Here is a 16,065-nt window from a genome sequence, read left to right as displayed (position 1 = left end):
GTTTTAGTCCGCCATTCTGCAAGGATTCCACAGCCTCTAACAGAGGGCAGTCTTTAGATAAGAGTCTACAGTGCTCCCCCCCCCCCCCCCCCCCGTCCCTTCTTTCCAGCGTACGCACTATGCTGGAACTGGAGAGAACAGCTGCTTCATCAACTTGCCCAAGTAAATAATTAGACTGTTTTCTTCACCACACATGTTTTATTAATCCGACATCACAAACGTGTATAGCCCATCAAGTTTTGCTGTAATGACATCGCGCAACCTCTCTTTCAGGCCTGTATTAAAAAACGTTTTCACGTAGGCTTCGAACGCTATTTTAGCAGCCGCAAACGTGAATGTAGGTTCACCGATATTGGATGACTTTATATCTACATCCTTGGTTCCTGATATTTCCAGCTCTTCCACCTTTAGTTTCACATCCTTCCTAAAAAGAAAACAAAATCAGAAATCGGTGTTTTAGGGCATATAGAGAAAAATCAGCAATATATGTATTTAACGTAGCAGTTCAGGAATCATGCGCTGATTCAATTGGTATCATCTCCAACTTTATGTACGGTTTCGTTACGCCGGCTACCCAGCGGTTTACGTGTTTAGACAGTTGTTGCATGTGTTTCTAGTAAAGTGGTGGTTGACAAAGGCCCGAAACCTGTAAAGTCTGTAGTCATATCATTATTTTACCAGGTCTCTCTTAAATCTGCGACCAATAAGTTCAGTGTAAACACTACGTAGCACTGATTTTAGGCTGTATTTTTGACCCCTTTTGTAACCATTATTTTACTGTAACTTGCCTAATAGCCAACGCTAATCTGTACCCTCGGGCCAATCGGAGCGACGGAGGCGAAGCACGTGACAACCCCTACGAAAGGCGCGGGGGTGGAGCCTAACCCGAGCAGTTGGAGAAGAGGGGAAGGAGGAGCTCGACTTATACGCGATTCAGAACCTGTATATCCAACGAGTCGAAAAATTCACTAGTGGATATTCAGGCTCGTTGGATATTCAGGCAAGGTTGCATCTTCCGTCTGGTTGGATGTTCAAGCTTATAGGACATTCAGCCTGATTTAGACATTCCGTCTCGATGGATGTTCGGTCATGGTGGACATTCCGGCCTAACATGGATCTTCCGTCTCGTTGGATATTCAGACTAGTTGCGCATTCCGTCTCAGTTCGACATTCTTTCTCGACGGATACTCCGTCTCGCCTGCCACGTGACCGAGCGGATACAGTACGCGGAGCGGCATACAATTGCATTCCTCTGGCTACCTCATTTGAGCGATGCGTTTCGCAGTGGTTACCTATTTCTAGTTGATAGATCCTCATATTTGTTAGAAAATAATGTTAGTTGCTCAGGCGAATTCTAGGAAGTTGGTTAAATTTCGGTAATTTTGCGAAACATACACAACAGCTGAAAAATACAAAGATAGAAAGACGTAGAACATTACGCAGCCTCAGCGGCACAAATCCCGATATTTATTTTAGAAACATGAAGGGAACTGTCTTGTTAATAAATTTCGTCCGACACGAAAGAATAGCTAGGACAGTAACTAGGTTTCAAGAATAAAGTGTAAACTCATACAACAATGAGGGGTTGGTACACACCGGACAACTGTTTACACAAGAAAGCGCTACCGAGACGAAGCTTCGTAGAGTGACAAGTTTCCGCTTTTGGCATGCGGCACCCTTCTCCGCGACATCAGAAGTGGACAACGCCGTCAGCGGAAAACATGAAGCATTTATTCACTTTATGCGTCACTGAACGACTACTATTTCTTAAGTAGCTCCTGGGATCACACTAATGCTTATGATTGTTAACATTTGAGTCAACCCGAGACTGAGGAAATACGAAAGTGGACACCAAAAAAAGAGAAGGAGGACGTCGCTTTAAAATGATCCGTGTACACCAGCTCGCTAGCCCTTACGTTTTGTTCATGATTGTGTCCACGCTATTGCAGACGTTCTGGTACGTAGCAGCGTGACCACTGAATAATGAGGCGAACGCATCAATGTCTGCGTAAAGCCTCTCGTTTCTTGCCGAGACGGAGCTTGATGTTGGTCTTGCCACAGCGAGTGTCCCCAGCAGAAGAGCCTGGATTAGGTTTTGAACGGCATGCTGCGCAACCCGAAAAAATTTGGGTTCCTTCTTGTATTTTTTTTTTGAAATTTGGCAGACTTTTGTTTGTTTTCTCGTTTAACAAAAGCTTCAGGTAGCAGTTTAAATAAAAAAGTACGAGTGTGACAAGAAAGTTCAAAAGTTAGTCGTAATTAATTGAGTATATCCTATAAATTAAGTGCTTGAGCTTTTGGAAGACGCTGACAAGGAAAGCACGGTTTGTTTGATATCTTAGAGAGGCCTGACTTTTCTATTAGGGCCGAAGCTCCTTAGTGTCTAGCCTTGTCCGGCGTCCGTGCTCCCATCGATTGCACTGCCTCCGGGATCGGCCCACTTAAACGTACGCAAGCACGGGGGTTTGAACTCATGACCGCTTGCTTACGAAGCAGATGTCTTAACCACTACGCTACATTACAACGTTGCATGTAGCCGCTTAACGTTTATACGGGAGAGGGCGCTGCGGTCAAATGCGTATATAATTGCTTTAAACTTCGCATGCATTGGCTCAACTTTTATAGACGAGAGGGCGCTGCGGTGAAATGCTCAACTGCGTATGTAACCACGATCCATACCACACATTCTCTTTCTGACATGGACCGTTGACTTAAGCGGTGGAGATGCGTTCCCACGACTTCTAGCGGATCCAAGCTGATCCGCTAGAAGAACCACTGGCTCTGCATTTCACCGACCATAAAGCAGCAATAACGAAGTCGAAACGCAACCCGGAACTCAGCGCTACCTATGAGCAATAAAAAAAAAAAAAAATCAACACCATCAGCACTACCTATGAACAATAAAATCAGTATCATCACCACCAGAGCTTTGCCCCAATCAACATCATTCACCACGTGGAGACGCGGCCTCTTTTTTCATTAACGCTTGGCTCGTTTTAATGGGACACCCTGTATATGTTTGTCGAAGCAGTGCATGAAAGCAGTCGTTGTCTCTGAGAGTCGCGGACACCAGGGACATTTATTTTAAAGCCGTCACAACATTGCTAGAATCTGTCTGGTAAACTTTATTTCAGTATTGCTTCCTCTCACCGCCCGTTTATTCACAAAGAGCAAAGTCCCATAAGAAGCATATCTGTTCTACTGCGTACTGCGAACTTATTTTTACTATATTGTATTTAGGTTCTAAGTTGTCACGTTGTACAGCATACAGTAATTGTCTACGTCTTCACGGTTGCCGTATTGGATATCCAATATCAGTGTACATTCATACCTGGTTGGATCTTCCGTCTCGTTGGATATTCAGTCGCGGTGGACATTCAGGCCTGGTTGGATCTTCCATCTCGATCGATATGCAGGCACGGCGGACACGCAAACGGCCCGAATATCTATCGAGACACAAAATTCAACGAGTCGAAAGATCCATTTGATCACGTGACAGGCGAGACGGAGTGTACATCGAGACGAAATGTCCAATTAGGACGGAATGTCCAATGAGTCTTAATATCCAACGGGACGGAAGATCCAACCAGGTCTGAATGTCCACCGTGCCTGAATATCCATCGAAATGGAAGATCCAACCAGACTTGAATATCCAGCCAATAAGACGGAAGATCCATCCAGGTCGGAATGTTCACTGAGACTGGGTACTTAATGCGGCAACCGTGGAGACGCAGAATATTACTGTGCTGTGCAGTGTGACATGCTAGAACCTAAAGTAAGAGTACGGTAAAAATAAGTTCGCAATTCGTAGTGGAGTAGATATGTTTCCAAGGAGACTTCAATGCCTTCTTGTGAATAAACGAGCGGCGAGGAAAAACATTCCTGAAATAAAGTGTACTGTCAGGTTGAAATGAAAGGCGATCACCGGAGCGCGTGCCGCTTCGTACATCCTGCGCCGCCTGTCAGCGATCGGGGGAACCCTCGGCGCATGCGCTGTTCAAGTTGAGGCTGCGAGGCGGCGTGTCCTACTGTTAGGTGCTCAGCTCCCGGCTGGCGCACCTGTGCTTCTCCGCGGCGCCGCTGAGGGTGCTCTAAGCCGTCGCCGCTGGGGTTCAAGCTCCTGGCTGCCATCGCCGCACGCTCGCCGACGGTTTAGAGCACCCTCAGCGGCCCCGCGGAGAAGCACAGGTGCGCCAGCCGGGAGCTGAGCACCTAACAGTAGGACACGCAGCCTCGCACCTTCAACTTGAGCAGCGCATGCGCCGAGGGTTCCCCCGATCGCTGACAGGCGGCGCGGGATGTACGGAGCGGCACGCGCTCCGGTGATCGCCTTTCATTTGAACCTGATAGTACCTGGGAGATCCTCGTAATTTTGTGACGGATTTTAAATAAATGTCCGTGGTGTCATGAACTCTCAGACAATAGCTGGTTTGGGCAAAACTATACAGGGTGTCCCATTTAAAACAAACTAAGCTTTAAAACCAAATAAACCAGAGCTTTACGCGATGAAACCAACTGAGCTTTGCTTGTAAGCGTTTTCCGAAAGCGCAAATATATAATTTGTGACACTTAATTTATTCATTACGACTAATTTTAAAACTTTCTGTTGTCGTGCACAGTCCTTTGCCAGTAGTTCTTGTGTTCTTAATTTAAACTGTTTATTGAAACCATTATTAAACGAGAAACCAAGGAAAGGACTGCCAAATTTCTAAAGAAAATACGCGAAGTAACCTGAATACCTTCAGGGTGCGGAGCATGCCCCACAGAATCGAATCCAGGCTTTTTTGCTGGACCCGTTCGCTGTGGCAAGACCCTCATCAAACTCAGTCTCGGCAAGAAACGAGAGGTTTGCCTCACTCACCAGTGACCATGCTGTCATCTACCAGGACGTCTGCAATGACGTGGACAGAATCACAAGCATCTGTGTGCTCCCAGGGGCTACCTAACAGTTCTTTCAGTAGTCCTTTAGTGACGCATAAGGTGAATACATAGTTTTTTTTGTTTTTTTTGTTTTTGTTTTTTTCTTTTGCTGGCCACGTCGTCCTCCTTTGAAGACGTGGAGAAAAATGCCGCATGCCGAAATGGGAACCTATATCACTCTACGAAGCTTCGTCTCCGTAGTGTTTTTGCGTAAACAGTTGGTCTGGCGTGCAATAATACCATTCCTCGTTGTACGTGTTTACATTTTGAAGCCTCTTTCTTTTTGTCAGGAAATTTATTAATAAAACGATAGCCTACATAATACATCTTTCTTAAATAAATATTGAGTATTTGTACAGTTGAGACTCCGCTAATTTGTACGTCTCTTTCTATAAAACGATAGCCTACATAATACATCTTTCTTAAATAAATATTGAGTATTTGTACAGTTGAGACTCCGCTAATTTGTACGTCTCTTTCTAATTTTTTTTTTGAACGGTTGTAGATGTTTTGCAAAGTTAGAGAAATTTAACCAGCTTGCTAGAATTTGCATGAGCGACCAACATTCTTTTTAACAAATTTCAAGACCTATCAGCCTGAAATACGTAAACATTGCGAAACGCGTTGCTCAATTGAGGTAGCCAGAGGAATGAGACTGTATGCCGCTCCGCGTACGATATCGACCTAGCCACGTGGCAGGCGAGACGGATTATCCATCGTGAAAGGAAATCCAACGAGACGGGAAATCCTACCAGGACGGAATGTCCAATTGAGACTGAATGTCCAACGAGTCAGAGTGTCCAACGAGACGAAAGATCCATCCAGGCTTGAATGCCCAACGTGTCTGAATATCCAACGAGGCTGAATATCCACCAGTGGATCTTTGGACTCGCTGGATATTTTGACGCGTTGGATTTTCAGGCTCTGAATCCGGTTCACATTCAGGCCTGGCCGGACCTTCTCGTTGAACATTTAGACTCGTTGGACATTCCGTCTCAATTGGAGAATTTGTCTCGATGGATATTCCGTCTCGCCGGACACGTGACCAACGCGGAGGGCAAGTTTGACTGCTTCTTGCGCAGGGGGTAGCGGTGACGTCAGAACGCCGAGCCCTGATTGGCTGATCGCGACCCCCTATCTGAGCGTCGTCTGTTCCTTTGCAACGTGGTCTGCTCGCAACATCGTCTGCGACTGTCTTACCTTTCCTGCGACTTTCGGAAGCGCAGGTCTTTACGAGCGAGCTCGACTTCGCCTTTCAGAGAGGGCAGACGAAATAACTCGAGCGGTACGTTGTTTTTGTCTAACAACTAGCAGACGCGCATCAAGGAGAGAAGTCAAAGGGCTCACCGGCGAGGTGTCCCGAGGCGCCGAGGTTTGTTTGCTAAGAACCGAAAGTGAGAGTGGTTAGTGTCCGCAAGTTCCCTCCCAAATACTTTTTTCCTCCTTCCGTGTGCGGCGAGACTCCTCACTCTTTAACGGCGTCGGCGGGTTGGCGCGGTTGGCGCAGTTAACGTCGTTTGCTTTTTCTGCTAGTCAAAGCGATGGCTGCTTTACCGTTCCTGCGTCTGTCGGAAACTCATCGCTTTTTCACCGGCGAGAGCACGGCTTTCGAAAAAGATTGCTGTTTGTCCTTTGCCCCTCTTGTTCCACTTCTTCAGGGATTATTTTCGTCATTCTTGTCCAGCTCGCTTGCACCTTTGCATTTAATTGCATTATAACAATAATTACTTCTTGGTGTCAACGAGTCTACGACATAACTTCCGCGATACGTTCGACGCCGCTCGGGTAGCTCGATTGATCTTGCTCGGATTTTCTTCCACAGGTTAGCACAGGTTTTCAAACTTTTGTCTCTTGGGTTTACGCTACACATACATACCCTAATACGCTAACTGACAACAGCCTTTTAGTCGAGCGAGAAAGCTGTGAGAACAAGCAGCGATCGAGCACTTTTGGGCTATGGTGTGCCCACAGTACCGATCGCACAGCCGCATTTGTTTATTTACAGTCACTACATCGGCTGTCATCTGTCTTTAGCTGATTATCTCTGAACAACTCATTAAACGCGAGGTACCATTCACGAAACTCGTGCAACTAAACGTTTTAGCATAGCGACGAACATGGTGTTTACTTCGTACCTGAGCGAGCGACCTGCAGCGGCATGCTGCTCTTGGGGCGTTGCAGCCACTGCTGTGGAAGGTCCGTCTTGGACAGTCCATTTAGAGCCGCGTAAAGTGCGGTAGCCACCATGTGACTGCACTTTGCGGCCCCGCTAGGAGACTCACAGTGACTCTCTAAAATTTCACCTTAATCGGAGAGCGTCATCTTTACCGCGTCGCTACAATTCTTAAACGACGCCTGGACATTCGCAACTAGAGTGAAATCCTTTACCTCAAAAGAAAGGACGTATACTTCAATTTATTTCCTTTCACTTTTTTCGAAGGCCGCGTTCTCGCCGGTGAATTTCCGACAGGCGCAGGAAACCACAGGAAAGGTAAAGCAGCCGTCGATTTGACTAGCAGACGTAAAGCAGACGACGTTAACTGCGCTGCACACGAAAGGAGGAAAAAAGTATTTGGGAAGGAACTTGCGGACACTGACCACCCTCACTCTCGGTTCTTAGCAAACAAACCTCGGCGCCTCGGGACACCTCGCCAGTGAGTCCTTTGACTTCTCTCCTTGTTGCGCGTCTGCTAGTTGTTAGACAAAAATAACGTACCGCTCGAGTTATTTCGTCTGCCCTCTCTGACAGGCGAAGTCGAGCTCGCTCGTAAAGACCTGAACTTCCGAAAGTGGCAGTAAAGGTGAGACAGACGCAGACGACGTTGCGAGCAGACGACGTTGCAAAGGAGCAGACGACGCTCAGATAGGGGGTCGCAATCAGCCAATCGGGGTTCGGCGTTCTGACGTCACCGCTACCCCCTGCGCAAGGAGCAGACGAACTTGCCCTCCGCATTGGATCTTTCAAATCATTGAATCTTCCATCTCTATGGATATTCAGGCCGTAAGCGCTTATACGCCGACCGTCTTCTGTGTCCCAGACGTAGCTTCTGTTTCCCATAATATATGTCCTTCACTCAAAATTCGCACAAAAGCGGCTTTTCTCTTTCCCGCCCGTGACTTTGACAGACCTATATGCATTATATAGTATAGTCACGTGTCTCCCTGCGACGCGCTGATTGGCGCCAAAGAACAGTCCTTCACCATTTACCAAGTTACAGTGAGACAGAGTATACTAGGGAGTTTTAGTAGATCGTTCCGATGACTGCAAGAACGGTGTACCCGATACACGGCCGAGGCATTAGGGAGTTTTAGTAGACCGTGTTTCCCCCTCCGCTAGACCTCCGCTACGAAGAAACCGCCACTGCGCCTGCGCGCCGATGGCCTTGGCTGTACAGTTCCGGGTGCGGAGGGGCTTAGCGGAGCGGGAAACACGGTCTACTAAAACTCGCTATTTACGCACGCATCGTATCGTTATCGGGTATTGCTATCGGAGGTGTCGAAATGATTCACTAGAACTCTCTAATATTACGTTTCAAAGACCGAGAGGACAACGTGGATTGTTTGTGGGGTGTTGTATTGGAAATCGCCTGATTGTGGTTTATGTTACGTTGGGCGGGACGAGCGTTGCTTGAAATACCGTTTGACTAAACACGAACGCTGCCTAAAGAATAAGGGCCAATACTCGGAAGTGTCTAAGCATTTGTCTGAATATAGCAATTTTTATTCCGTTGTAGTTTGGACCTGTGTTGGGTTATTTTGAAAGAAGGTTCACAAGCACTTAGTTAAAGAAATCATCACAATTCTTAAACATGGAGATGCTGCGGACAAGCCGCTCTTGAGATTGGACCTGGTGCTAAAAAAAATTCTGAAAGTTTCACAACCAGGTCGTGTTTTGGAATTTTTAAAACCAAGATTCCGGGACACGGGCAGACCCCCACTACTTGCACTATCTCTCTGCCATCGTAGCGCCGGCGCACGTAACTCAATGGACCGGAGCAATCTTATTTTATGCGAACGAAACTAATCACTCAATTGGTTTGCACTTTTGTGTAACTGTTTACTGCATTACCTTCAGTCTTCGCGCCGAATTTCCTGATAAGGGTTTTATTAGTTCCGCCAAAATCTGACCAAACTTTTACTCATTATATCCAAGTCAAACCACACAGAAAAAAAAAAAAAAATATATATATATAACACCAAGAAAAAGACACGATAAATTGTGTTTTTGCATGCATATAGCCACAATTCCGAGCTTCATGACAACTTTTTTTTTTTTTTTTTTCGAATTATGTGAGTACAAAATGGTCCGCTGGACTTTCAATTTAAAAAAGATGCTTCTTGGTGAAGTGACTCAAGGATTCTGTGGTGTTTCTCGTTCTTGGATAATACTTTAGCATCATATTCAATGTTTAACTAAATGGCAACTACAATGAATATTGCTATTAATGATAAACACTGAACCTAAATACGTGTTTATTTTTCTCACCAAGCAATTAGCACCAAATATATTCCACTGTCTCAAAAATAACTACTTATAAAGAAATAAGGATGCAAAACGTTTGTGAGTCATTCTTTACAGTATAAGCATTTCATTGCCTTAGGCTTTACACTTCAAGGATGACATTAAAAGGTTAGGACACGAGAATTAACCGGGTAGGTTATTTTTTATATGGAATGCTCATAGTACATACACCACGTTTCGCAATATTCCGAGTTTTAGTAATTGCAATAATCAATTTTCTATTTTTTATCGTTTTCATCTGCCGACCAGGCAACACTGGCCAATTTAGTCACGCCATGATGCCCACAAACCACGTGACCATGAACGCTCTCTCTTTCTAGGCGCCCCCGTGATCGCCCGAGCTCGCCTTGCCACGGTACGATCATAACCGCTCACGCAACTGGGCAACCCCAACGCCATCCTCGCTCTTGCCCCGGCCCTTTGACCATCCACCCTGCATGTACCTGCGAGATTGTCACGGGCGACGACGACCACGGCGAGTTCGACGTTAGTCGTCGTCGCTAGAGCTGGTCGCCAGTGTGTCGCAGTCAAAATGACCAGCTTCCAACATCGCTTGATAACAATAATAATAATAATACTTCTTTATTTCCTCTCCAGAAAGGGGGGAGGGGGGCAAGGACACAGAGCTACATTCAGTAACTTGACGAGGTAGAACCCCGATACAACCCGATAAAACCGGCAGAGAGAGCAGCAATGAGAGTGATTGCTCTCATTGCTGCTCTCTGATTGCCGTCGAAGACTTCGACGAAACGAGCGATGCCGTAGACGTAATCGTCACGGACCGCATGCTCGAAACGCAGGAAGTAGACGTGGAAGCTGAAGCTTGAGACGTAAAGAAAGCAAAGTCTGTGATTGCGTGCAAGGGGACACCGCGCAGAGGGCTGGTGACGTCACGAGTCCGCCAACCACGGCGGCCTCTTTGAATGGGGCGGATCCGATGGTCCTTCATATAAATCAATTTATCCACGAAAGTACCGCGCCATTTTTCAAACAAATTTATCAGGATTATAGGAACAACCAATTGGTCCTGAAAGTATACTTATCTCATATCTTACGTTTGGCGCGTCCTAACCCTTAAAAAAAAAAAAAAAAAAAAAAAAGGAAACAGAAGTTGTCTAGAAAATTTGGGCAAATGTTCAAATTGTCCATTAATTGCGACACTTAGCAGTCTATATCTCCCAATAATGAATCCAGTATTTTTGTTGTTATCGCTCTAACAAGATGAACTCAGATGTCAAGATCAAGCGGAAAGAATTGGTCTGTCTAGGAACTTCGGGGAAACGCGCTGTCGATTGTCCCATTAATGCCCAGACGTAGCACTCATAACTCCAAAAAATGAGTCTCCTCTTGGTCTACTAAAAACCCGAGCACTTCTAGAGCGGTTGGGCATTTGTTAAATTATTACTCTCCGAAGATGTCCTCAGACGTCAAAATCAAGCGAAAAGGTGGAGTGTTGAGAGCTTTGGCAAATGCGCCATCAATTGTATCATAAATAGCGACACTTAGCACTCTATAATTCCCAGTAATGAATCTCCTGTTGGTCTGCTATGCTTTTGCCTGATTGCTTTCAGAACGGATTAGTATTTGTTAAGTTAGTTCTTTGCAAGATTGCCTCAGACGTCAAAATCGAGCGAAAAGGGGGCGTGTCAAGGAAATTTGGGCAAAGGCGCCATCCATTCTACCCTTAGTGGCGGGAATAAACAGTCTACAACTCCCAATATTGAATGTCCTGTTGGTCTGCTATGCGCGTGCATGAGTGCTTTCATAGCGGCCTTGCATTTTCTAAGTTATCGCTCTCCAAAGATGGCCTCGGACGTCAAAATCAAGCGAAAAGTGGTGACCTCCGGTTTCATCGCCAGTCCGGATTGGAAAGTTGATGCGTCTTCGACTTTTTTTGTAAAAAGAGGGTGGTCGTAGTCTCGTGTTGCTTCTGTTTCTTGTCTTTTGTGTTTGGTCACTACATAAGCAGTCTCCAGTCGAATAAATTTCATCTGTGCTTGTGCTGACCTTCTTCTGCCTCGGTCTTCGGGTTCTTTGTCGAGTTGTTCAATTTAGACCAATTCGTTTGCGCTTTTACATTTTGTTAATTGAAAACTAACCGGTGGTGGGAAGACACAATACGCGCCTACCAAGCTAGCAAGTAGTAGCATACCACAGCCTATGAAAACATATAACAAAATGTTTCGGCTGAACGACCTCTTTGTTCTTGAGGTATGCAATGTAAATCGAAGATACTTACTCTTTGATGTCCAGTGTAATCTCCGTGAAGTTGACGAACACATTTGTTTCCATCATTATCGTAGATGTAGTAAATATTAGGCTTACAGTAACATTCGCTCGAACACTGACAGTGACGTTTCGCATTGCCACATCGATCTTCAGGCATGTACCATTGTTGTCGGCAGAGATAAAGTTTTCTCCCGCACGGCAGACAGTGCCCAGACCGTGTACGGTAATATTGTACAGCTTTACTCTTGCAGCCGTCACGCTAACTTCAAATTCAACACCAGGAAATTCCAGTGGATCCAAATCATATCCTACGACTGCTGCGTGGAGTGCTCTATCGAAGAAGTGCTGGGTCTCCTGGTTTGAAATCTCGTCGCCGGAAGAGTCTGCGGCTGTAAGAAAAATGGTGCTTGTATTTAAAACGAATAATGACCGTGCTCTTATTTTATCCAATAACGTGGACGCCTTTTTTTCTTTGTATTTACGGCATTAATTTGTGGCCTTTTCCTCATAGATGGCGCTGATATTCTTCGGAACAAACGACTTGCTCGCAGCTGCGCATGTAGGTCGGGCGTCTCGGGTGGACTCGCTCCATGGGCAGTTCGCTGCCGATCTAGGCGAGCTAGATTGTGTTGGCCCGGCGTCCACCGCTACCGGCAGGGGCCAACGGCTTGCGTGGGGCACGAGCTAGCCAAAGACCTGTCTCTTAGTTCCGGCTAACTCTAAAATTAAAACTCCCTAAAAAAAAAAAAAAAAAATAAAGTAAAGGTGTACGCTTAGATCTTTTGTCCCATATACGACACCTTAAAACTTCAGTTTGACGTACAGCGCACTGACCTCGAAGTGACGGCGCCAAGTTTTACAAGGGGCTTGATAACGCCGCGATATACCTTAATAAAACAGCTGAAGTACGTATCAAAGACTACAGGGAAAACAAATATAGGTTTAGCAGTAGGGTGCAAGAAAACCCCGATTACTTTTTTTTTTGCAGTCAGTCAGACGTACATGTGTACATTAGCTATTTTAATAAGTTGCACAACTCGGCTATGAAGCCGCTTGTGAACGTTAGAACCGTCGGTTCCACGTGGGTACGCTAAACTAAAGTTTTGAGGTGTATTATACGTGACACGGGATGTAAGAATATACTTCTTTTTTTTTTTTTTTTTTTTTCTTAGAGTAAATTACGTTGGAGCCATATCCACGAAAAACCGCCAACCGCGTCTTGGTGTGCCTGAACGAGGTCGCTCGCGAACCGCAAACGCTTCGCAAACGCAAACCGCCTGTGTGAATGCACCGTCACGCTTGTCGTTTCTTAGAAGTGTTGACAATCAGTGTTGCCGAACGCGCGAGAGAGGTACCACGAGACCACGCAAGTGCCACATCGCAATTCGCTTTCAGTTTCAGGGGTCGCTCCATAACCGCTCATTTCGGTGCTGCGCCGCCATTTGCTTTTAAAGGTTGCGCGAGGTACGGACCTCGTGCATTGGCGAATTTGATGATTTTGATGCCGCTTGCATGACAAACACATCAAAAGGCTTTGTACGGAGAACATGTGACTATTCGATTCTTTTATTGTATTTTCGGCGTTTTTTTCCTAGCCTTATTCTCGTGCGCAGTTTGGCCGCGGGAGTGCTGTGGTCGGCGACACATTTGTACGCCTAGGTGGCTCCACCGCACGGCAACCACACGTACTATTTGCCCTCTCCCTTCCGCTGGCCAGTGCTCCGAGCTGACAGGCATAGTGTAACTTATAAAGGAGGCACTGCTCAAACTGAATATACCCTCAAGCCCAACTACAGCTTTAACATAACTGAACTTAATCCTAACCTGAAGTTTCAATCTCGAACGCCTACGTAAGATAAATGTTTGTAGAGAAATTGTTTGTAAATAACCTTCTAGTAGCATCGTTATCGATATAAAATTCTGTTGTAAATGTATCGGTTAAATTGTTCACTCTAAGAAATAGGGGGTGTACAGGGGTATACACCCCTTGTCTCATATCTAAGACCCCTAAACAACAATTCGACGTTCAGTCCACAGACGTCGAACCCGCGATACCAACTTTCAAAAGAGGCTTGATAGTCGACCGATACAAACTTATTAAATTAGCTAATGTACGCATTAAAGGCTACAGTAAGACAATCGAGGTTTGTTTGACCCTGCTGCAAAACCTCCGTTTTTATTTATTTATTTTTTTTTGTAGTCTTTGATACGGACATTAGCTATTAGTAGACGTTATATTCAACAGCTATCAAGCCGCTCGTAAAGGTTGGTATCGCCAGCTCCACGTCACTGGACAGAACGTCGAAATGTAGTTTTGGGGTGTTACATATGGGACAAGGTTGTACCCCTATACTCCCCCTATTTCTAAGAGTGCTCATCGTTGCCTCTTTTATATGTACGTGATTCTTATGTTGCGATTGGATACTACTTACGACCAAGCTGGACAAGCCGATCCGATCTGAGTCAAGTGTCAAGCCAGCAAAAAAAAGCTTTCGGAAACGACAAGAACCGTGCTCTTTTTTCTCTCTGTCTCTATGAAACGCGGCGAAATTCTCTCGGATCGGCTTGCTTTGTCAGCAGCAGATATCCTCCGTCAGGGAGAAGTGTGATCGCGAAGCAGCTATACTCCATGGTACTGTTAGTATGAACGAGCCATCGCCGGTTTTCTCTGGTTTTTTTTGCTCAGTTGGGGTACTAACCTATGTGGTAAATTTTGATGCCCGCCGGTGCCGTTTCGAAGTACAACGCGAAAAAGCGGCGAAGCCGTGTTCGCGCTAGCGGTGTCTCGCAATCTACATGTGGCGTGGCGGACATCTTGAATTGCGATTGTGAAAGGAACCTTATCCCTGCGGACCTTCTATGGGAAAAGAACATAACAGAAACTTGTGTCCCCATGCGACCATCCCCTAACACCATACGAAAATTGCATATGAAGGAAAATTTTAAATTAAGAGGTTTTATATGTACATTTTACAATTTTACGCGATTCAAGAAAATCTCATTTGTTTTATACTTGTATTATACACGTAAAACAAAATATTTTTGGTCCAAATGAACTCCAAACGGCGCTTGTGTCTTGGACGCAAAACGAGATTTCTGACTAGTCTTCCTAGAAGTGGAGTTATCGTTGTCCGACTACAAGAACGTGTTAACAGCCTAAGCAAAATAAATTTGTGATGTACGTGACCATTTTCTTCAGCGCAAGGAAATAAAACGATTGTTTTGGTGATAAAAAAAAATTAAATACTTTAACGTTATGAAAGCTCCGCGAGCGTTTACTGAAGAGGACGCTTTCTCGTAAAGTGTACCGATATTTTCTTTTTAATTTTCTCTTTTGGTTTTGTTTTAACTGTAGTAATATTTTTGTCTCGGTATTCCAAGCTCTAAATAGGCCATATGGAGTTTTTTTTTAAATATATTTTCTTTTGTAATATGGGTACTAAAAGTGCTGTTTTTCTTTCAGTGGCTAAATATTTTTTGTAGTTTCTTTTCTTAAATAGCGCGCTGTCCGATACAGTTCTCCGATAACATGATCATGTACAGTGGTGCGCATAACAAGGGATTTTTCGGCGCTTTTTCGGGCTTACCTCCCACATGAAAGGCGAGAAATAGTAGCAGCTTTGTTGCTTCCATGGTGCCGTCTTCGTGCTGCGTAGAGCTCTGCTATCTTGTATTTGCTGTTCTTTTAACCGTTCCGTTCACTTGGGACGCGCTGTGTTCCCGTGTGTTGGTCGGTTATTGTTCATTGTGGCTGCACCCAGCACGGAAAATAGATGTAACATTTGTACAGTGTGTTTTTTATGGAAAATTATTTTCTAAAAGGGCACTTTGTTTGTGAAGTCAAATACCAAAGGTTGAAGCCGAACCGAACCTCTAAGCGCAACGATCATTTTATAAATCCATTTATCGTTAAAAGGGCGATGTAACGCTTTTTATACTTGCAGCTATCACCGCTTAGATTTATTCCTTGTCCTTCATAACATAACGTATGAAACACGTTGTTGTTTTTCTCCACGCAATGGGGCAAAAAAAAAAAAAAAAATCGAGGAAAGCGAGCGGGTTTTTCCGCTCCTCGCAGCTACAGCAAGCGGCCACGTGATCTAGAGCCGATGTTATACACCAACTCATGTTTACAAACAAACCGGAGCGCCCCTAGCGGGCGCCACCGGCGCCGCGCATGCGCGAGGGGGGTGTGGGCAAGAAGCTCGCCGTCGCCCATAAACAAACTATTGAAATGCGATGTTGTCGGCGTCGGTGTTCGGCCCCCTGCCCTTTTTCGCGTTCGAATTGTTGATTCTACGTCTTCCTGGCGATGTCTGACTGTCTTGAGCGGCGTCAGCGAAATTACCGAGGCTCGTTACACCGCAACAAAACTTCGCCTGAATAACGTTGCA

General features: G+C 45.3%; 1 protein-coding gene across 1 annotated transcript; it reads right to left on the bottom strand.

The window, feature by feature from the left end:
* Positions 1-201: 201 nt before the first annotated feature.
* LOC120837537 lies at positions 202-15,330 on the bottom strand. Its single transcript, XM_040206969.1, has 3 exons — positions 15,259-15,330; positions 11,682-12,060; positions 202-424 (listed from the first exon to the last, which is right to left on the bottom strand). Exons 1-3 carry the CDS (start codon positions 15,302-15,304, stop codon positions 202-204), a joined length of 648 nt encoding a protein of 215 aa, XP_040062903.1. The 5' UTR covers positions 15,305-15,330.
* Positions 15,331-16,065: the final 735 nt, after the last annotated feature.

Source organism: Ixodes scapularis, unplaced genomic scaffold (genome assembly GCF_016920785.2).
Source record: "Ixodes scapularis isolate PalLabHiFi unplaced genomic scaffold, ASM1692078v2 PGA_scaffold1__304_contigs__length_218370807, whole genome shotgun sequence".
Taxonomy (NCBI): Eukaryota; Metazoa; Arthropoda; class Arachnida; order Ixodida; family Ixodidae; genus Ixodes; species Ixodes scapularis.
Note: the sequence above shows the minus strand (reverse complement) of the source record. Positions and strands in the feature narration are given on the sequence as shown.